Here is a 24,022-nt window from a genome sequence, read left to right on the forward strand (position 1 = left end):
ACAACCAGCAGCCTCAATGAAGGCTGCCGTGAGATGTCTAAATGAGTCCCACACCTCATCTGACCCACCTTCATTTCTGCCCCCACTGGCTCTAAGTGTACAGGAGACCCATCTCTATATGAATTAAGAGCTTATCCCCGTGAAAATCTGAACTTGAATCACTTTTACACCAGAAGCAGGTTTCTGATCCACAAACAGACCTGGCTGCTGTCTCCCGCCTCCATGGCAAAAATTCAGGCCCAGAACTTTGCCAGCAAAGCAGGAAAACTTAAAAATGAAGGAAAAACCTTTCTGGAATTGGTTACTCTTCGTGGAGATGGTATAAAAAATATTTTAAATTGCTCATAAATTTTACGAGCTTTCCTGTGCACATGTTTGCTGAAGACATCACATACACATCATGTTGCAATAACAGCAACAGTCTTCAGGGCCCAGAAAGTAGCACTGAGCTTTGGAGATGCCAGGAAAAATTAGTTCTTCAAACTTGAAATGAATTTGGGAGCACTTTACTTTCAGTTTGTTTCCTGCAATGTGAATTAGAGTGGAATTCTATTATGTGGAATTGGCCAGTGAGAACAAAAAAACTGCCTACAACTAAATGTGTGTATCTCAGGACATCAATATGCTTGCAAGCTATAAACCAGCACAATTAAGACTTTGCACATGTTCTGACTAGCACTTACTTTCACACATCCAGATTACACATCCAATGTTCAGATTCCTTGTTTAAGTTTTCGAGTTGGGATTGAAGACAAATTGAATATCTAAAGACAAATTTTAATCTAAATTTTCAGACTTTTCAAGAGAAGTTCAGAGTGATTGTCAACTCTCACCCATCCCATTCACACTAGAAATCAGGGCAGCAGGCAGTTGAAAACTAAAAAAAAGTCATACCCATTGGTTGCCCAAAGTCCACCCAACTCGACTTTCAAGTGGGCTTTGAAATGGGTGGGTAACACTCATACCCAAATCAGGCAAGAGTCTGATTAACATATTTAAATTGGTATCCTATGCCAGCTGTAGGATCCCACTGCAATATTCAAGTAAGTGCAAGCATCAGTGGGTGGAGTAGACTGACTCACGTCTGCAGAGCTCCTACATATCATGAAAGAAATTTTGAACAAAAGATTTCTAGCCATTAAGGAGCTCCTGACTAGAAGCAGGCCCTCTTGGAGAAATCTGTGGGTTCTGTGTTACTTTCATGCAAATGATGGAAAATATGTCATATGATCTATTCTTGTCATTTGCATATCTATTGAATAGGTCAACCCATATTGGACAAACATGTTCTATGTTCCCTGTCACTTCTAGTGGAAAATCTGAGAAGTGATCAGACCCCTTAGAAAACTTGTGGAAATGGTCCCCAGCCAATTTCTTCCCTTACCTGTTGAAATTGCACCAGGGAGTCGCTGTATCTTCCAGTGGATAATCCCAATTAATAGATTTAAGTCCACTACACTTATGTGATAAGACACAATAATGTAAATTATTTTATTTTCTTCCAGTAGAGAATCTAATGATGCAGTAAAATGTGGATAAATGTGAGGTTATCCACTTTGGTAGCAAAAACAGGAAGGCAGATTATTATCTGAATGGCTATAAACTGAGAGAGGGGAATATGCAACGAGACCTGGGTGTTCTCATACACCAGTCGCTGAAGGTAAGCAGGTCCAACAGACGGTAAAAAAGTCAAATGGCATGTTGGCCTTCATAGTGAGAGGATTCGAGTACAGGAGTAGGGATGTCTTGCTGCAATTATACAGGGCCTTGGTGAGGACACACCTGGAATATTTGTGAGCAGTTTTGTTCTCCTTATCTGAGGAAGGATGTTCTTGCTATAGAGGGAGTGCAGCGAAGGTTTACCAGACTGATTCCTGGGATTGCGGGACTGACATATGAGGAGAGATTGAGTCGGTTAGGATTATATTCGATGGAATTCAGAAGAGTGAGGGGGGGATCTCATAGAAACCTATAAAATTCTAACAGGACTTGACAGGGTAGATGCAGGAAGGATGTTCCCGATGGTGGGGGAGTCCAGAACCATGGGTCATAGTCTAAGGATACGGGGCAAACCTTTCAGGACTGAGATGATGAGAAATTACTTCACCCAGAGAGTGGTGAGCCTGTGGAATTCGCTACCACAGAAAGCAGTTGAGGCCAAAACATTGTATGTTTTCAAGAAGGAGTTAGATATAGCACTTGGGGCGAAAGGGATCAAAGGATATGGGGAGAAAGAGGGAACAGGTTACTGAGTTGGATGATCAGCCATGATCATAATGAACGGCGGAGCAGGCTCGAAGGGCCGAATGGCCTACTCTTGCTCCTATTTTCTATGTTTCTGTCATCATGGAAGAGGAAAATTAAATAAAAATAGAAAGGCTTGCATTTATATAGCACCTTTCAATTCTTCAGTATGAACTAAAGCACTTCATTGTGTAATCACTCTTTTGTTATGGAGGAAAATGCACAGCCAATTTAGACACAGCAAGATCCCAAAAAAACAGCAAATGAGACGAAGGACCAGTCAATCTGTTTTGGTGGTGTTGGTTAACGGGAAAATGTGGGGCTCGATATTGGGAAAACTCCCCTGCTTTTCTTTGAATGGTGGCATTGCATATTTTACACATGAACAGGCGTAAACTCAATTTAATGGCTCATTAAAAAAGATAGTGCCTACGCCATTGCTGCAGTCTCTCAATACTGCACTGCAATGTCAACCTGGATTAGATGCTGAAGTACTGCAGTTGCTCAGAGATGAAACTGCCAAAGTTGAGCCAAACTGAGACTACATGGTCCCGAAGGCAAAAGTTTGCACAAGAATTTGGGTAGGGAAAAACCTCTTGGTCAATTTCATGATTCTGCATTTTCCAGTCTTTCAGGATTAGCAGCTTTTTTGCTTATATTGCCATTACATATCTCTTGTGAATCCCTGGTATAATTTGCCACATCACTTTCAGCCATGTCTTCAGCTGTCCAGATTCTAAGCTCTGGAACTGCCTCCCTAAACTTCTCTGCCTCTTTTACCTCCTTCATGACGGTCCTTAAAACCTGCCTCATTGCCTATCCTTATATAGCTCAATGCAAAATTTTGTTTGATAAGCCCCCTATTAAGTGCCTTGGGCTGTTTTTAGCACATTAAAGCAAATGTAAACAAAAACAGAAAGTGCTGGAAATACTCAGCAGGTTTGGCAACATCTGTGAAACAGAGTTAACGTTTCAGGTCTGTGACCTTTCATCAGAACTTTTCTCCAGCACTTTCTGTTTTTATTTCAGATTTCCAGCATCTGCAGTATTTTGCTTTTATTCTACATAAATGAAAGCTGTTGTTGTTGCCAAGGTTACCTGCAGAAAGAACAGAAAATTGTGGAAATACTCAGCAGCTCTTGCCAGGGAAAGGCAAGAGTTAGAGTATCAGGTTGATGAGCTTGAGTTTGTTGTTTGTCTTCAGTCCTCCGGGCCAGCAGGTGGCGCTGTTGTGGAGGAGTGGGAGATTCCTGCTTGGGAGGGGGCGGTGGTGTCGCGAGGCTTTGCGTTGATTGACAGGCGGTGAAGCAGAGAAGTGAGGCGGTAGTGACCCCGAGGAATAGCGGCTGGATATTCGTTGCTACGTTAACGGCGACTCGCTCTCGACGGAAAATGACCACGGTGGAGGAGTTGTACCGTAACTACGGGATACTGGCGGATGCCACGGACAATGTGGGCCAAGTGAGTACGCGGGCGGAAGTGGAAATGAAGCGGCAAATGCGCCTGCTTAGGCCGGGTCGGGCAGCAGGCCCTCTGTGCGGCTCAGCTGCGCACTTGGCTTCGGACACTGGGGTGGGGGAGGTGACGGGGTTGTTGGCCAAATGGACTGGCAGTGTCGCCTTGGATTCTAGCCGGGCTCGGTGCGAAATTCTGCCGGGTCGGGCTTCAGGTTAGGACCAGGCCCAACTCCCCAGTTCCATCCACGCGTCCCCCCCCCCCCCCCCCGGTCTAGTGAGGTGGTTCCGTTGCACAGAGGCTGAGGTGGGTCAGGTTGCTCCGTCAGTGGTTTGGTGATAGTAATTTCAAAAAATATTTTATGTGACATATAAGGTTTGAAATGTATCGGATGAAACGACATATTGGAAAGCTTTCTTCGTGTAACCCTTCAGGAAACGAATTCAGCAATTTTCCAAACCTAGCAGGTTTCTTCAGTTTGTTTTTTAAAAATATGCATACTCAAACTCAACCGTCATTTGCTGTAACAAAATGATTATGAAAAATTGTTGTCTTTAAATTATGTTAAGATACTACAGCAAATATGTGACTTAATTGTGCTGCATGCAATGAACTGATAAATTTACTGGCTGGGATTAGAGAGGCCCTTGTTGCAGCTCCTTCGACCTGAAGTTGATCATCGCCCATGAGCAGCAACGTTGGAACGGTGTGCCGACTTAATTTGCTCCAAATAGAGAGAGAACTTAACTATCCTGACAACTAAGTTTACATAAGTGATTTCCATTGTAAATACATAGAAGCCATAATATGGATACAGGCCAACCAATCCATGTGGATATTTTATCCTGCATGTAAGCAAATAATTCTACTCACAGCCATCCACCCTGTTTTGATATCCTGTCAACCTGTTTTGCTTCATCTATCCATCTAATCTAACCTTGATTTTGCCATAGTTTCTGCCTCAGCTGCTAACACTAGAAGTGAATTTCACACCTTACATCTCTTAAGAAATGTTTATTCTCAATCTTGCATTTATTTTCTATCTATTGTTATTTGTGGAAGAGTCTGTCACTCTAGAATTGGTCTTTATAGCCACTCCAGACGCTGCTCCACAAACCACTGACCACCTTCAGGCGCTTACCCATTGTCTCCCGAGACGAGGAGGCCAAAGAAGGAGTTACTTGTTCTTGGACATCTCAACTACTAGAAACACTCTGCTTCTGTCTACCTTGTCCCATACTTTCATAATTTTGTATATTATATCGCCTTGTCATTTGTGGTGATCTAATATTTTTTGGTATTTTTATTTACCCATGTCAGGCAACATCTTGGTGAAATAAAAACAAGAAATGCTGGAAATACTCAGCAGGTCAGAACTGAAGAAGGGTCACTGGCCTGAAACATTAACTCTGCTTCTCTCTCCACAGATGCTGCCAGACCGGCTGAGTATTTCCAGCATTTCTTGTTTTTATTTCAGATTTCCAGCATCTGTAGTATTTTGCTTTTAACATCTTGGTGAATCTGTGTTGTACCTTCTCTAAAACCTCAATAGCCTTTCTATTATGTAGATCCCAATATTTAAATACAGTCCTTTAACAGGTGTTGTTAAACGTGGACGTGCAAATTTGTAATAGGAAAAAGTTGACACAATTGTCAATGTCACAGTGAAGTAAGATTTTGTAGACAAGAGTCACATTAAATTTAAAATTCAATATATTGGCTTGGATTTTGTTGTAGTCATGGCAAAATTGTCAGCATTCGCCATATTACTTCACTGAAACTGACTAACTTTTGGAGTCCACGCGTGTGCAAACGCAGAAATATAGAAGTTGCTGTGATTGATTCTATATTTAAGGTGCATAGTTGAAGTCCCCATGGATGGAAATCATAGAGCAATCATTGAGCTGATGAGAACTTGCCCTTTTACACTGTTAGCCTCACTGTAAAAACCCTTGTAGAAAGTTATACCTTGTGAATGAAGAGTAACTGGGGTTTAAATGGCATGCTAAGTTCATAATTACTGCTACAAAACCTCTCTGGCCCTGAAAAAAATAATTTTAGCTTATCTTTGTGGCATGTTAAATTTCTCCATTATGATAAAATACATATTTTTTTTAATCAAGTTTGTTTGATTTTTCAGCTTCTACCTCAATCCCATGTGTATGCCCCAATTATTTCTCTCTCACTAAAATTTACTAAAAAGTGAAGGATAGTCAATGCACTTTACTTCCTGGTTTTCTGTCTGAGGATACTTCAATTTTACCTCTGCTTACACTGTTTAATTACATCACTGTAGTTAGATGACTGGAGATCCCCTTGCCTTAGAGCCAGTTCCAAATTAAATCTGGGAAAGGAGAAATCATGCCTGAGGTTGCTAGGTCTTTGTGAGCAGCTTTCTTTGAGGTCAGCGCCTATCGCTTCACTACTAACTCTGAAATCTGGGCCATTATAAATGTATTTTTATATATGTGATAACTGGATATCACACTTTGTACAGCAATATTTCTTTAAACAATTAGAAAAGGCTGGTGAATTAATGCTGAGTGCTTCTGACCTGTGCTTTCCAATATTCACAATGCCTTGACTGAACTTTGATTCAGTTTGGCATTTTTATTTAACAATTAGATTTAGTGGCCTTAATTTTTTTTTAAAGAAACGCAAAATCAGTCTAATCTATCTTTGACTCAGCGATTAATTTCAAGAGTACAATGTGCACCTTGTAGATTCGATGACATACATTATATAGTTTAGCAATTGAATAAGGTAAGGTGCTTCAGAGGCTGTAGTGCTCCTTTCCTTAGAAAACATCACTATAACTTACTGTGAACAACAAATTGAAGATGATATATTGGCATGGCAGACATTGCATTTGCTTACAGGGGTAAAGCTTTTTAATAAAAGAGAATGTATGCTTTTATGCTGGGTGCTCTGATCTGGAGCTCAGCTCGACCAGCACTTTACAAATGTCCCTGCCCTGAGCTTCTGATGCCTTAAAATGTCACGCCTCCATCTTAACAATAACATATTTTACATTATGTGGCATAATTCTTTCCTTATAGAACATGGTCCCATTGATATATTTAAAGAAATGTGCATCTGCCCATTTCAGGCATCACATTTGCAGATACAAAGCAGTCTTAATGCTTGCTGCTTTTGAGTTGCACCCTAAAACTGACTAGCATTATCTAATCTGCAAAGTTCTCTGCCTAAACAACCAGTTCTGAGAGATCAGTCTGTTTACTACAGCTGTTACATTTTCTGGCCTTAAAGAAACAGACTAGTATTAATGCAGAAATAAAAACAAGAAATGCTGGAATCACTCAGCAGGTCTGGCAGCATCTGTGGAAAGAGAAGCAGAGTTAACGTTTCGGGTCAGTGACTCTTCATCGGAAACCGATGTTTTTATTTCAGATTTCCAGCATTCGCAGTATTTTGCTTTTATTTTAGTATTAATACAGCTCCACCTTAGAACTAGATTAATGGATTCTGCATTTTATGCTGTAATATTCCTATTATTATCAAAAGGCATATCATCTGGTTTACTATGAGCAATGCCATGGGAGATCACTGGTGTGTGTGTCTGTCTGTTATGTATTTTTCATTCATTCTACTGCAGGTGTGAGAAGTAGCTTATCAAATTTAATGACCTTTGAAATGTATGTTGTATTGATACTGGAACTGCCAATGATGCCATAAAAAGTGCTGTGTATGAATTGTGTAATAATTGTCAGTTAGTCTTGTGGTGGTTCTCTTGGGGCTTACTGTTTTTTGCTGAATTTACCTTGGTTTTTATGGCTCAAATTTTTTCCCTTGATTTCTCCCAGTTTCTGATAAATAATTACTGAAAAGTACTCAAAAGCTTAGGTTCTTCAACAGCAATAAAAGCTGACTTCAAATGACCTTTATAATACTAAATCACCTGGAAAATCTACCAATAAAAGAACACCGGTGAGCCATTCAAAACCTCAACAATTTTTTGGAGGTGCAGTGTGGGAGGGAGCAGTGAGAACCATGCATTGTTTTGAGTTGAGCTGGTGGATATGACCTAAAATAGGTTTCTGGCTGACTCTTTTTTAAAGTTTCATATTTCAAAACAATATGATTAAACTTGACTATAAAGCTATGAATTTCGGCAGCTTCATCTAGTGTGAAGGAGTAGGCCTTTGGGCTTGAAACTGAAATTTTGACCCAGAGCTGTTACTGCTAGTTTGAATCCGATGTCTCAATCTGAGCATTGCAGAATTTTCCTACAGTGCATCCATCAGTAGGATTGCCTCAGTGAAATTAACAACCTGGCCCACACGTGAAAGGATCTATCTCTTCTTGCTCTAAAGGGTGTTTTTGAAAGTGACTTAAAAACAAATTGTTGAATGACTTTTTTTCAGCTAAAGTTTGACAATACCTATGGTTTAATTTTTAGTTCAAAGGCAACGAACTGGAGAGACAGTGGTTACAAACAAGGTCAACCTAAGTGAGGCTCGTTGTACCTATTAGTCATGTTATTCTTCCAAGTTTTGATAAAACAAATGCATTCAGTGCCAATACCTGTTAATTGATGAATTTGAAAGTTTATATTTTATCATTGTGTAATTGTGTAAGGAAACTATTTTTAGGGGAGAAAAATTTGACTTCGCCTCCCCTCAAGCTCTCATCATTGAATGCCATCTCCTGTTCATTCATTCACAATGTCTGTTTCCCAACTCACAACTATTTCCATCCTCAAAGTATCAACTCTCCAATCTCCTAACATCCTCCATCCCCAGTACTCCCTCCCCTTACATCCTCACTACTCCCATATTCACAAAAGAAAAAGACAGAAGATACAGGTATTTGACTGTGGAAAAAGAGCCAGCCCAGATGAAAAAGAATAAAGAAATGAAAGGTAGGATAGTGGACAAACAATGGGGAGCTTTCAAACAGGAAGTAATTACGATCCAAACTAGACCGATTCCCACCAGATGCATTGGGGGTGCAACAAAAGTTTGAGGGTCTTTTGTCATTTTAAGGATGTTGGGTCATGCCTTTCACAATACTATACTATAAACTAGTTTCAAGATTGTACTAATGTTTATGCTTCCCAACCATGCAATAATGTAATTATTGACTTCTGAACCCCAATACATGAAATTTAGGTAATGCAGAAAATTCCCATTAAATTTAAAAGTATTTCTATTTAACTTAATTTTGCACCAAAATGTGATTTATATAATAACAAACTGCTTTATTTTCCATGCCAACATGTTTGGGACTTTGTCATTTAAAGTCTAAAATGAACAGATGGAAGAAAAATATTGAAACTGTTCATTTTTGATAGATTGGTAGCAACTAAGTTTAAAAGAAAGTGAAAGAAGGAGCTCCTGGACCGGGACATCATTACAAATCTCCAACTGACTTCTGCATTGACTTTTATTTAATGAAATTTGAATATATATATTATAAGGGAAAACCCTATCGATGCATACATGTCAATGAGTTAAAATACTAATAATTAGTATGGAAGATCTTATAACTGTCTGACTTGTGATTTGGTACAGCAAAATATATAGGCATGAAGAGACTTTTAGAGTTAGTCACTGGAGTTCTTTGCATTTTAGAGTTAGCCAATTTTGAGATGTTAATTAGGAAGTGGTTAGGTACTATAGTGTGAGGAGCATTGGGATCGCCCCTCTTCTTTGGGGTAGATGTAATGTTTCATTTCAATTTCTGAAAATTTGTCTTTAGAGCTTCTGACTTTTCTAAAGCTGATTATCAGACCTAGTTAAGTAATAAAATTGTTAGGTTCTGTAGTTACTGGAAGGCATGAATTCCAGTTGTAGTCTTTAACAGCAGTTACTTTCAGCTTGCTGTAGGAGGTAAAGCTTCAAATGTCTTAGCTCAGCCAAGTTGATTGGGCAGTGGAGCCTTTTCCATACTGATCAATTAATCAGCAAGTTATATGACCAGTGGCTCCTGTTGGACCATTGTTTTCTCAGCCAATAGTGTGGTGTGTATATATGGCAGTAGGTGTATAATGTGTCAACAGATGGAGATATTTTTCAGAAGATATTAACTTGTCATGTAGCATCTAAAATGAATACTTTTTTGTGAAGATGCCGATAAGCTACTTGAAATATTAACATGCTTGTTTTGAGAAATAATTGCGATAGTTTGAAAAACATTTTCTTGTGTACATTAGTACGCACAGCATAGTAGTCAGTTAAAATTTGCTATGCATAAAATTCTCCCCAGTGATATTTTTGAGCATTCACTAAATATTATCATTTACTTCTTAGTATTAACACTTAAAAGTGTTAGATTGATTTTGCTGAATTATTAAATGATTTTCAATTCAAAGTTTTTTTTAAAATGGATGTGTTCAGGTGACTTTTGTTTGAACTTAGTCCAATGCGTCGTATATTTCTTTGGAAAGTAAATTGTGCTTATCTATCTTCAACTGTACAGAATTATGATGTAGTTATATGTCAGAACTTTGAACCATGGTTTTGATTGTTATTTTTCCAGTACAGTATCAGTCACATCTTTGTGTTGGCACTAGTTGTATTTAGGCATTCCGTTTGATTTTCCACCTCTCAATTCAAAGGCTTCTGAAAGTTTATGGTTGCATGTGGGGAGCATCCTAAGCTTTGAAACAAAAGTGATCTTTACAGAACTGAATGATTTGAATATCTTATAAGGGTTTAGATCAAATTCTGACATTTTTTTTTGCAGTACAAAGATGCATACCAGGCCATTCTGGATGGTGTGAAGAGCGGAGCCAAGGAGAAAAGATTGGCAGCGCAGTTTATTCCAAAGTTCTTCAAAAATTTTCCTGAGTTGGCAGATAGTGCTATCAATGCTCAGTTGGACCTCTGTGAGGATGAAGATCTTTCTGTAAGGATTATCTTCAGTTTCTATTGTAATCTGAACTTTTATTAATGGGGGTGGGGGGAGGCAGGGAGAAAGAAGGAAGGAGATGGCCGTATTTTCTTCCCGATTTTCAATAGTCCTAGTTGGCAAGTTTAGGTTTATTCAGTTTGGTTTAATAACTTACAAAAAGCAATGCATTGAAAGTTGTATGCTCAATGCTCAGTGTTACGACCTCCATGAGACCATTAACATTAAAGTACAAGGTGTGAACCCTCCAGACCAATTTAAAGAATTACACGACAAGATTTCACATTTTCAGGTTTCTATTATAACAACTAAACTAAATGAAATCTCCATTAACTAAACAGTACTTTGCAAGTAGTTGATATCCCAAATTACAGAGAAAGATATGTTATTAAAATACTTGGAAACCTCACTGCACTTATACGTTATACAGTCCTCTTTGGCAAAATCCTTTGCAGTAAAAAGTCTCAAACTCCTCCCATTTGCAATGGGTTGGATCTCCCCAACTTTTTCAAAAATCAGTGTCCTCTTCGTTTACTTCTCCGAGCACTTCTGACCTGTACATCTGTGAATAAGGCGATTCCTGGTGATCCTGTTAGTTATTTTCTCCTCCACAAGCATAAACAGAGTTTTTGTAGCCTTTCGCTGTCTCAGGCTTCTAAGAGTAGGTGTTCCCTCTCTCCTTCTCAAGGTTGCCACCACTGGTGGTGGTCTTACAGCCTGTCTGCCTTCAGAAAATCTATTAATTTTATCTGGCCTCAAATGGCAACAGTTTATTGACCTGTTCCAATATGTGAAGTCCAAAAGTCCGATTTCACAGAGCAGCGTGGGACTTCCTTTGTTCAGATGTTAGCTGCTTGGTACATTTTCATCTTTAGAATCGCTGACCCCTTGGCAATGACCCGAAAGTCTGGGAGGGTAAAACACATTGTTCTTCAGGTGTTAACCCTGCTGTCTTTCTGTTTTTTCCAAAATAAAAGTCTTTAGTCAGTGTTCTCTGCTATCCTGGTGACCAAGATTTCTGTCTTGTCCTTTTGCAGAGTGGATGTGAGTGTCACCTGACCTTCCAGACTCCATCTTAAACATTAAAAATCACTATTTTTAAACATCATGTTACAAAGTCCAGCGTTCATAACACTTAGTAATTAATGCTGAAATATTTTAAGATTTGTCAAAAGAGCATGTAAGAATGCCTGCAGCATGTGATTTAATAAACTTTTTGACAAAATTGTAAACCGAGCATGTAAAACTTGATATTGAATATTTTTTAGATTCGCCGTCAAGCCATTAAAGAGCTGCCTCAGTTTGCAACAGGTGAAAACCTACCAAGAGTGGCAGATATATTAACACAGCTTTTACAAACCGGTATGTGTTTATTTTGTAATGTAGGATTTTTACTCTCAGTTGAACTTTAATTCTTCCTATACTGCTGTTCAGGTTTCTCACTTTAGTGACTAAAGGCATCCTGCTGTTGAAGTGGATCTTTAAGTAAATAATTTTGTTTACTGTATTATTTCCCACAAGAAAATGATGTAAAAATATCCTTAATATTGTATGAAATTACTTTTCTACAGTAGTTGGCTTTCCCTTTTTTTTAGCCTGTGAAAGTGAGGGAAGTGGATGGAAAATGGTTAATTAGTGACTTATTTCTTTGGGAAACAAAATTTTGACTGACTCCATGTCAGTGTGAATCAGAATAATCTAAACATGATAGATAAAAAGTAGAGGAAAATAATGAAGAAAAGTAATCAGAGGTTGAAAGATAGGAAAAGAGCAAATGATTGGTAAAAACAGCCTACAGCCAAGTATCCGTTTTCCACCTATTTTGCTCACAGAGGGGGCTGTGGCGAGAGGGGACAGAGAGATTCATAGTCATTTACTTACAGCACAGAAGGAGGCTATTCGGCCCATTATGTCCATGCCGGCTCTCCACGGAGCTATGCAATCAGTCCTACTCCCTGGCTCGATCCCTGTAGCCCTGGAAGTCTATTTCTCTAAGGTGGCCATATCCAGCTTCCTCTTGAAACCATTGATCGTCTCCACTTCCACCACCCTTGTAGGCAGCGGGTTCTAGGTCATTACCACCCGCTACGTAAAAAAGTGCTTCCTTGTATTCCACCTGCATCTTTTGCACAAAACGTTCAATCTGTGTCCCCTAGTCCTGGAGCTAGGGGTGAAGAGAGAACGAGAGACACACAGCGCAGGGAGAGGGGGAGAGAGGTCAAGGTGTCCCCTGACAGATGGACATCTATCCAGAATACTCTATCGCTACATCAAGTGTGTGGGCAGGGATTGACTGCTTATGCAAGCAAAAACAATGCCAGGTGTGTCACTAAATCAGTTTTCAGTGACGAGAAAGTAAGTCAATAGATTAATCTTCTCGTCTAAAGCTTCTTCACAAAAATGCACATTTTTTGTTTTTATCAGTAAGATAAATTTTTCATGCCTTGATCTTTCAAAATTTGCTCACAGGCCCCCCGGGCCGAGCAAAGATCATAATGTGGCCCTCCGCCCGAAAAGGTTGGACAACCCTGGTTTAGAGGGTACATGGCAGCATTTGTTGCTACACATACGTAACAGTATTCCACCAGTTGAATGAGTATTGTCAGATTATTTCTCAAATGTGATTTCTGTTTACATGGTGAGTAGGCAATACATCTTGGAGGCCAGTAAACAATCATAAAAGTGAGGCACTCTTAACATTGTTTAAGTCAGCATGGCATACAGTGGCATTTCAAATAAGCAACAAAAACTGATAGTCCGTGTTCAACAGAGAGGGAAATTTGTAACATTTCAAATCATATAAAGATTTCGTTCATTACCTATTGATTTTTAATATATATTAGTCATCAGTTTGGTTACTGTTGACTTTGTATATAGTGAGCTGATGGAAATATTTGAATAGTCTGAACTTAGATTCCCACAACCTGCGGATTTTTATTTATTGGGATGTGGGGAATTGAGGCAAGGCTGTGCCTGCTGCACTGAGAAGATGGACCTTTGCAGTGATCTTGCAATTGAGTGGCTCATGAGGACACATTAGAGGGCATCGAAAATGAACCACACATTGCTGAATTGGAGTCGCGTAGGCCAGAGTGAGTAGCATGGCAGGTCACCTTCCCGAAGAACATCAGTGAATAAATTGGGTTTTTATCACAACCAGAGTTTTAATGGTAGTTTTTCTTTGGTGCCAGTTCACAAATGACTCGATTTATTAATTTGATTTGATTTGAATTCACAATAGTCCAAAACTATCACCACTGCACTAACATACACAGTTATGGATTCTTTTATTTTCTGCGCCCATGATTACATTGAGGACATACAAGATCAGAGCCCAGCTAGTGAAGTGAAAACTTGTATTACCCACAGATCAACAAGTGACAAAAGGCTTGCAGTCAATGCAGGTGTTGATCACAAGTAAAATTTGATCATGGGAAAGAGATGATAATCAGTTGTAGTTGCTGACACACGCCTGGAGCTCTGATTCTGTTGTAACAGACAATCTCAGAATCCAAGAGGACTATTCTAAAATCTAGAGAATTTTTAGATTAGAGTCATACAGCACTGAAGCAGGCTCTTTGGCCCACCAGGTCTGTGCCGACCATCAACCACCCATTTATACTATCCCATATTCCCTACCACATTCCCACCTTCTCTCAATTCTCCTACCACCTACCTACACTAGGGGCAATTTACAATAGCCAATTTACCTATCAAACTGCAAGTCTTTGGCTGTGGGAGGAAACCGGAGCACCGGGCGGAGACCCACGCAGTCACAGGGAAAACTTGCAAACTCCGCACAGGTAGTACCCAGAGCCGAACCCGGGTCGCTAACCACTGCGCCGCCCCATTTTGGAAGATCAAAACCAATGCATCCACTATCCCTGCAGCCACCTCTTTTAAAACGCTAGGTGTTAGGGTCTGAAGTTCTGTTAATGGATGATAAATACCTGGTAGTTCAGGGTAATAGGGTGAACAGGTGTTGGGTGTTAACTGTATTCGTGTGTGTGTGTGTATATATATGTATGTGTGTGTATAGAGATATATAGATATATAAATAAATGTAAAAATGAGCCAGCCAGCACTGGCTGGAAGTGTTGTTTGGAGAGCAGAAGTAAGCTCTGTGACAAGCCATAAACAATCTCCGCCAAAGCATCCTAGTCTCGAGTGTCTTCACAAACAGGCTTGGATATTTCTCTAACACTAGGTCCAAGGATTTTGTTGGCTTTTAGTCCCATTAATTTCTCCTGTACTATTTCTTTACCAGTACTAATTTCTTTAAGTTCCTCAATCTCACTAGACCCTTGATTCCTAACTATTTCTGGAATTTTTTTTGTATCTCTGTCATGACAACAGAGTACTCGTTTAATGTTACTACCATTTCTTTGTTCCTCAATATAATTTCTCTGCCCCAGCCTCTAAGGGACCCACGTTTACTTTTGCTAATCTCTCTTCTCTCACACTTTGAAGCTTTTATAATCTGTTTTTATGTCTCGTTAGTTTACTGTCGATGTGTTTTCTCTTTAGCAATATTTTGGTCCTCCTTTGCTAAATCCTAAAATTGTCCCATTTCTCAGGCTTGCTACTCTTTTTGGCAACATTATAAACCTCTCCCACACCACTCTTTCAGTCACCGTTCTAATCTCTTGGTCCTTTTGCCAATTTGCGTGTGGCTTAGGTTACAATTCACAATTTATTGCATCTCATGTTGTGTTCCTCCTGTTCCAAGTTCTTCAACCACGAGGAGAAGTCCTTAACACTGGCATCGGATAGGAACAAAACATTTGGACCTCCCAGTTCATCTTGTGGAGGACAGTATCTGCCAAATATGTTGTTCCCTACCATTTTGACATTCTTTTTCACTCTGCCCACTTGAATGTCTTCCAGTACCATGATGCCATGGTCAGTTTGCTCATACACCTTGTAGACTTTGCCCTCATCCACATGAGCAGCACGAACCTTGTACCTGATGGAGAAGGGCAAAGGCTGAGGCTGCTTCAGTGCTAACTGGTGTTCTCTCCTGTCTTAGTCACACCCTCCTCTCCCTGACCACTAACCAGACCAATATCGGTACTTAACCTAAGGGGTGTGACTGCCTCCTGGATCAAAGTGTCCAGGTAGCTCTTACCCCTCCCTAATGCCCCGCAATGCCTGTGCCTCGGACTCCAGCTCAACAACCTGTGCTGAAGTTCTTTGAGATGCAGGCACACTGCATGGTGGTCCGGAGTTGCCAATGCTGTCCACAAACTCCCACATGCTGCAGCACACAGCACTTGCATTGTCATCTCTATCTAACCTTGTTTTATTTATTTAATTTTTATGTATTTGATCAATTTAGCTTTTTATTTGATCTAGTTTGTTACAGGTAGCTATAAATTAAATATTTACCTGTACCTTACCCCTGTCACCCATCCTTGTACTGTGACTTAATTTGGTATTTTTTCTGCCATGCTGCTTGCAAACAGCCCTTTTTTACTGCTCCACTCTCAGCCTTGTCCTTTTCTGTACTCAGTGCAGTGTCATAGATAATTTTATGTATCTCAAACTTTTTGAGCACTTTGGAAGTTATTCATGGCCTAACTGCTTCGCATTTTGAAGAATATGGGATTGATAATTTTGATCCATAAACTCAATTTCTAATCTAGGATTTTTTTTTTAAACCGGTAGCAATTGAAGGCAGTCAGACCAAGCCTATCTTACTGCAGTGTAGTATACGCTAAGTGATGACTGCTAACTCTGGTTGTAGTTACCTTAGTTACTTTCAGCTCTGAATTACAAGAACTTCCACCTTTTTTTCAGATGATAGTGCGGAGTTCAACTTGGTTAATAATGCATTAATATGTATATTCAAGATCGATGCCAAAGGTAACTGCCATTTACTTCCTAATCTATTTTGTCAAGAGTAGACATGTTTGGCTGCATTTTATTCTGGCAATGTGGATCCTGGCGGTGGGCTAGAAGGTGGGGAGAACCCAAGTCAGCCCTCCGGACCCCTGTGGCTATTTAACGGCAGGCAGCCAATTAACTGCCTGCCGTTAGGGGTACTGTCCCTTTAAGGGACAAGCTGCCGCCTCTAGAGCTACTGGCCAGTCGGAAGGTTGGCAGCTGTGTCGTACCGGCAGCGTTATCGGAAGCGGTGGCCGCTGCCAGTAGTGCCGTGCAGTACCGAAGAGGGAAAAAGTGAAGACTGGGAGACGTAAGGGGTCGGGGTCGCCGGGACCATTCAGGCAGGTCCCAGCGACGGGATTGGTGGCTGGGGGGTGCAGGGTGGTGACAATTACAGCCGGGGGTGCCTTGAATTGCCCCAAAAAGAGAGTCCCCCAAACCCCGCAACGGACCCTGGGGTGGGAAGGCTGTCCTTTGCCTTTCCCACCCTGGACAAAATGGCAGGGCGCCCCAGCAACATTGGGAACGGCACCGCCTGCCACTTTATTTACCCGCCGTCTCCATGCCCATCTCCAAGAGCAGAACAACATTCAGCCCCTTATTTTGATAAACTTAGCCTGATGTATATGTGAAAGAGGGACAGCTGTTTTGAAGCACACTTGGGCTGATAAATTATTTTTTTTAAATGAACTTCATTTTAATTTTGTATTATTCATTTGACGTACTAACTGCTGAACATGCAGTTAATTTTGAGATGGCGAACAAAATTGAAAAACATAGTGTGTGTACTTTTTCTAAAATAATGTTTAAAATTAGAGGAGTATACATATATTTTCTGTCATTTAGCTTGTGTTTGTCACAGTGAAATGTTGTACAATAGTAATTATTGTAAAGACTGTCAAATTATCTACCTGTGATAAGATGTAGAGTGGGAGATAAATGAGAAATATAGGACTTGAGGTGGGGGGGGGGGTAGGAAAAATTATAGAAAACTCTGGGAAATTGACATGACGGAGAGAAGGAAAAGCAAAACCCAACAAAAGTGAAAAAAATTGAAATGGCTCTAATGGATAATAACACTTGAGAAACTTAAAGCTGGGAAGGGTAGAGAAAGAGATACCTTTTTTTAAAAAAGGTCTTAATTATGCATAAACAAGTTGTGACTATTGGCATAAGTTGACTTTTAAGTGTAATGTCAGCATGTGTGTAAATTTGGGTCATTTTATACCTGATTATCAAAAGTTGTTACTACCCAATGGAACAGTATAGAAAGTTGAGTATGTTCTAAAATGCCAGATGCATGAGTGAGTTTTTGAATCACATGGTTATCATGAACCAACATTCTGCCTCTTACAAACCTTCATACTAGTATGTGCACACCAAATTTGAAATTAGTTTCTTTTTTAATTTTCCTCTTTACCAAAAGGAACCTTAGGTGGTCTTTTCACACAGATAATACAAGGGGAGGACATTGTGCGAGAGCGTGCCATAAAGTTCCTTTCCACAAAACTGAAGGCACTACCAGAGGAAGTGATGACCAAAGAAGTAGAAGAATACATCTTTGTGGAGTCGAAAAAGGTAAGTCAAGTAACATTTATGAATTTTTGGGAACATTCCAGCCTTTTTTTATATTTAAAAGATTGACTTAAGTGCTCTCTGTAATTTGTCTCTAATGTATGTAAAAGATTCCAAGGCACTATTCAAAGAAGATCCGAGTGTGACAGGGGATCCAGATTTCTGTGCTAACTAGATGGTTTTACGGTTCTGGTTGAAGTGAAGCTATTTGGCTAATACAGTTTACAACAGAACAGACTCCAAAAAATAGTGTATTGAAACCTGTAGTAATATGCCCTTTCTGCATTTTTCAATGCTGTTCAATAAAGTTATTAACCTAAATTGTTGTGAGCTGGATTATCTGGTATTAGAAATCACAGGGCTCTGTCTTTAGAGTCTCAACACTTTGAAGTTGGTCACTTGAGTGCTCCGATAGTTATTTACTGTGAAAGCACAGTGTAAATAGAATTATATGGATACAGGCACAGGTATTGATGTGAAGGGAGGAGATGGCATAGGGCATTTATGAGAACTGAATATAAAACAATATTATGGAATGGATTTGATTTACAACCTGGAACCACTGGTTTCAGAGCTAGTCAGCATTTGTTTGGGGCTTTTTAGTTTTGTGGGGATGGCTTTTTTTGTACTGCTGCCAAAGTTTTTTTTTAAATTCATTCATAGGATGTTGGTGCGCTGACAAGGCCAGCATTTATCGTCCGTCCCTAGTTGTCCTTGAGAAGGTGGTGACGAGTCACTTTCTTGAGCCGCTGTAGTCCATATGGATGTAGATACACCCACAGCACTGTTAGTTACGGAGTTCCAGGATTTTGACCCAGCGTCAATGAAAGAACAGTGATATATTTCCAAGTCAGGGTGCTATGTGACTTGAAGGGGAACTTGCAGGTGCTGATCCCATGCTCCTGCTGCCCTTGTTTTTCAAGGAGGTAGAGGTCGCTGGTTTGAAAGGTTGCTGTCGAAGGAATTTGGCAGGATATTTTAGATCTTTTTTATTCTTTCATGGAGTGTGGGCATCGCTGTCGAGGCTAGCATTTGTTGCCCATCCCTAATTAGCCTTGAAAATTGAGTGGCTTGCTAGGCCGTTTCCGAGGGCAATTAAGAGTCAACCACATTGCTGTGGGTCTGAAGTCGCATGTAGTCTAGATCAGATAAGGACTGCAGATTTCCTTCCCTCAAGGGCATTAGCGAACCAGATGAGTTTTTCTGACAATCGGTGCTAGTTTCATGGTACCATTCCTTGGACTAGCTTTAAATTCCACCAGCTGCCATGGTGGGATTTGAACCCATGTCTCCAGGGCATATGCTTGGGCCTCTGGATTACTAGTCCAGTGACATTACCACTATGCCACCATCTACCCTAGATGGTTCGCACTGTGGCCACTGTGTGCCAATAATGGAGAGAGTGAATGTTTTGAGGTTGATGGGGTGCCAATAAAGTGGACTGCTTTGTCCTGGATGACGTCGAGCTTCTTGAGTGTTGAAGCTGCACTCATCCAGTTAAGTGGCAAGTATTCTATTAGAGTCCTGACTTGTGCCTTGTAGTTGGTGGAAAGGTTTTGGGGAGTTAGGAGGTGAGTTACTCGCTGCAAAATACCCAGCCTGTGACCTTTTGTAACCATGGTATTTGGGTTTCTGGTCAATGGTGACCCTCAGTATGTTGACCATGGGGGATTCAATGCTGGTAATGTCATTTTGTGCATTCGGTCCAGCTGTCTCTTACTATTCCCATCTGAGGGAAAGCTGTCTTTGGGGGAAAAAGCTGTCTAAAAATTAGCTATTGTAATGGTTGAGTCAGAATTGCAGTAAGATATGGTCACAAAGGCTGGGAAATTCCTTGGAACTGGTCCCATTTTGCTACCTAAGTGTAGCTGAAAGCCTGTTTATGTATGTAATCAGGGTTTCTGCTGCACTTCTGGCAAAGGTATGTCAGCGAAGCAGGAACTGCTCTGAGAATTTCCTGGTCCTGATTTCTTGTGAAAGTACAAAGGCAAAATATTGTGGATGCTGGAATTCTTTTTTTTTAAACTGAAAATTGTGGCTGGATTTTACTCAGGAGGTCAGGCAACCTCTGTGGAGAGAGAAACAGTTAACGTTTCGGATTGATGACCTTTCCTTAGAACTCGTTCTAGTTATGAAATTTCTCTCAAATATACTGTAAACTTCCCCACTGTCAACTGAACTGCTGCCAGCTTGACACTTAGTAAAAGACATGAGATGACCCTAAAGAGTGATATTCCACTGCTTTAGTTCAACTTGAGATACAGTATAATCCCAACTGGTGTGATGTGCAGCATATTAAGTTACCAATATTTTGACAAAGCAAACATGGCATTTTATTTTCTAACATTAGAAATGCCACCAGCAGTTGCCAGTGAGAATAGATCGGCACTTGCACTTAATTACTCATCTGCAGAACTGTACTTTGAGAAGGATTGCAGAATTTTGTTTTTTGATAGCAAGCAAAAATTTGTTAGCAAAAGTGGAAAAAGATAATTTGTCCCATCAAGCCCATTTCCTGATGTGCACCATTTACACTTGCAGCCCCATGACATTCACTTAGCTCCAACCAGAAGTGCCCAAGTAGTTGAGCACTAAAAGTTTTCCATATTGACCATATAGGACTGAATTTTGTTCTGCCCTTGGAAGTGGGCACGGAGGCAGGGTGGGGGGCAGGTGCAAAAAAATGGCAGAGGGCACCATTTCTGACGTTGCCCAGGCCCCCTGTCATTTTGTCTGCGGAGGGGAGGGGAAGGCCTAGGACAGCCTATTTGCCCCAGGTCAATTGAGGCGGCCCTCAATTCGTCAATTAATGACCACTTAAGGGCCTATTTTCACCTGTACCGCAATGTCATTAAAGGCGGAACTGCCCACCGATGTGTAGATAAGCTGGCGGCCTCCTAACTGGGTGGGGGGGTTCCCTCTTTTGGGGGCAATCTAGAGCCCCCAGAAGCGCCTGCCCCTCCTTCCCAGCAATGATCACCATTCCCCCAGGAACATCCCCATTTCCCCATCCTCACCTAACCCCCCCCCCCCCCCCACCTTCCCCTGTCTTGCAGCCCATTGGCTGAATAAAATCCAGCCCATAATGTTTACAACTAGCTGTAAATTAGTGTTTAAAACACAAAATTCAAAAACAATCTAGCCAAAGTATGCTTGTTAATTCACTTTCTGGAAATAACCCAGATAAATTTATTCAGGTTGTTACTTGTTTTATTTTGGACTGTACAGAACTCAGGACTACATCAAATCTAGGAAATCAAAATTTTAAATATCCAATGATGAGCAAGTTTGCACCTGTCTCCCTGCCTCCTCTTCCAAAGTTTTTAGTACAGGAATATCATTTATAGGGAGCAAAATTTATTCGATATATATGTGCATTCATTTGTTTTTAGGTACTGGATGATGTAACAGGAGAGGAGTTTGTTTTATTCATGAAGATTCTGTCTAGCCTGAAGAACCTTCAGACAGTAAGTGGTCGACAACAGCTGGTCGAGTTGGTGGCTGAACAGGCAGATTTGGAGCAGGTGTTTAATCCTGCGGATCCAGATTCCGTGGACAGACTACTACAGTGCACAAGACAGGCAGTTCCACTTTTCTCGGTAAGGCTGAACTTAATTTCAATATATTTCAGAGTTGCTAACCCAGATTAATTTCTGGCTTGCCCTCTGCAGTATAACTATTTTCTTGGCCAGACACTTGGAAGAACCCTGAGTTTTTGCAGAGGGATTTCCAGTAATATCTGCAATAAAATAAGATGTCTCGGAATCTGTTGTTTCAAATAGCCATTTGTGCTGTTTGAAGGTGGGCATATCCTTTTAGTTCTAGTTACCTGTGAACCTTAGCCAGAGTCTTAAAAAAAAAATGGATGTAGCATCCAAAAAAATTATTTTCTATCCACTAAATCTATTTTGTTTTTGAGAAGTGGGCTTACCGTAGCTAATGTAGATTTTAATAGTCTCATAGTAATTTGATTTATAATGGCTCATGTGACCTAACTCTTCAGTTATAGTTTGTGTGCATCGGGACTTTTAATATGTTGATTTGAGTATTTCATATGCTCTTGAGTTCAATTTCAGTGATAGCAAGAATGATTATGAAATGTCAGATTTACTTTAGGGCTGTACTTAGGACTTGTTATGAAATGATAGAGGTTTGTGTGGGGAGCCCAGGTGGTCAAAAGGAGCGTTGAAAAGGATGTGGATGAGGGTTTCAGCTGTAGTACGAATGAGATATTGTTATGGAGGTGGTGATGGACTTGGTGTGGGTTTTTAATTTTTTCCATGGGATGTGAGCATCGCTGGCAAGGCCAGCATTTGTTGAGGCTCGGGTTAGCAGGACAGCAACATTGTGCAATGTTACGTTTAGCCTGAGCAGTAGCCAAATAAGGGGAATAGATTTCAGACTAGAGTGTCAAACTTCTCTCAAACTGAACAGAAGAAAATTTGGTGTTGAGTAGTTGGAGAAAGTTCTAGCTTATCAGTAATTTATGATGACAAATTGTAAGACAGTGACAGTTACAAAGTTAAGGAAGGTGGTAGAGAGGTAAAGCTGAGTATTGTCTATGTGTATATTATCCAGTGTTTGAATTGCAGATGTTTTGCCAAGAGTGTTGAGAGCAGAGTTTGACTGTAATGCAGGCGACAAGAATAGTGGAACTGTCATTCTGAAAACAATAGCACAGTCGTACATTTGTTTAAGTTTTCAAGATATTTTAAGACTGACAGATTTTCTAGCTTTAGAAAGCACCTTGCAACCAAGTTAAAATGCATCATGTGACAGGTGTTGCAGTATTAAAAGCCTTTTCCTTAACCCTGCAAGCATGTGCTACTGCTTAATTGGTTGGTAATTTATAAATTTAGAAAATGTGTTCAAAATAATGTCTTGGATCATACATTAACTGATAAAAACTAGAATCATGAAAAAGTACTAAATTAGCAAAAAGAAGTGATATTTTGCCTGTGCTTTGTGCATTCAATTTTCTTTGTGCTTATCTTTCAGAAAAATGTGCATTCAACTAGGTTTGTCACATACTTTTGTGAGCAAGTATTGCCAAACCTAAGCTCCCTTACTAGTCCAGTGGAAGGACTTGACATTCAGTTGGAGGTAAAGGGTGGACCAGCTTGATTTACTGTTTTTGCAAAATAAGTAACTTTGATAGCTTGACTTGTTTCATCAAAATGCAAGTTTTGCTTGTCAAATTTGTTGTATGTATTGAGGATAAAGCTATTTTAAATTGTCGATATGTCAACTGAGGCAAGAGACATGGGAAATCGCTTGTAAACAATTGACTGCATTATTAATGTAAAATCCGTTGTGAAATATTTGTTTTTAAAATCTGCATGATCTGCCAACTGTATCATTCTTTTCCATCATGATGCATAATTAATGGTCCTTTGATTACACACTTGATTCCAAACTGGCCCTATAAACAATGGCTGCCTTAATTGGACATGGCCACTGAGCTAAAAATGCAACTTTTTAATAAAGTAATATTTGGAAATTTCAGTGAGTTTCGCAATGCAGTGGTACGATGTCAAGAGTTTTTAGGATTCTGGTTCTTGTGAGCAATGTCTTCCTTACTATAAACTCCGATTTGAGAACTACTGGGGGTGGGCATGTATACTTTATCACTGCTTTGAAGTGCATCCAGCTGTAGGAAGATCTTTGGTTATTGTTCGTCAAAATGTTGACCTGAATTCACAAATTAATTTCAAAGCTAGGGCCACTACAGAATTCATTGTAGATTTGTATTTAAAGCTATGTTTGTTTAACTGTATATTAGTGTTGTGTGTTGAAATGTTTTTGTATAGTGCTTGAGTGAAAGTTGTGCTATTTAATTTTGCAGGTTTTAAAGTTGCTGGGAGAAATGACACCTTTCTGTGGTGATATGGAAAAGTTAGAAAGTAACTTGAAACAGTTGTTTGAAAAATTGCTGGTAAGCATGAAACTTTCTCTGGGATTTTTTTTTCTATTCAATATATATTTTAGA

The 24,022-nt window shown here is 40.0% G+C and overlaps 1 protein-coding gene across 1 annotated transcript in view; it reads left to right on the top strand.

The window, feature by feature from the left end:
- The first annotated feature begins 3,508 nt into the window (after nucleotides 1-3,508).
- The window catches only part of api5 (apoptosis inhibitor 5), a 54,284-nt gene continuing 33,770 nt past the window's right edge, over nucleotides 3,509-24,022 (top strand). The window contains exons 1-8 of the mRNA XM_068046448.1: nucleotides 3,509-3,705; nucleotides 10,408-10,569; nucleotides 11,841-11,934; nucleotides 16,372-16,437; nucleotides 17,885-18,036; nucleotides 21,426-21,632; nucleotides 23,032-23,136; nucleotides 23,879-23,968. Coding sequence (XP_067902549.1) covers nucleotides 3,637-3,705; nucleotides 10,408-10,569; nucleotides 11,841-11,934; nucleotides 16,372-16,437; nucleotides 17,885-18,036; nucleotides 21,426-21,632; nucleotides 23,032-23,136; nucleotides 23,879-23,968 — 945 coding nt within the window. The 5' untranslated portion in view covers nucleotides 3,509-3,636. The remainder of the gene's footprint in view (nucleotides 3,706-10,407; nucleotides 10,570-11,840; nucleotides 11,935-16,371; nucleotides 16,438-17,884; nucleotides 18,037-21,425; nucleotides 21,633-23,031; nucleotides 23,137-23,878; nucleotides 23,969-24,022) is intronic.

The sequence above is a fragment of the Heterodontus francisci genome, chromosome 14, assembly GCF_036365525.1.
Source record: "Heterodontus francisci isolate sHetFra1 chromosome 14, sHetFra1.hap1, whole genome shotgun sequence".
NCBI classification, from domain to species: Eukaryota; Metazoa; Chordata; class Chondrichthyes; order Heterodontiformes; family Heterodontidae; genus Heterodontus; species Heterodontus francisci.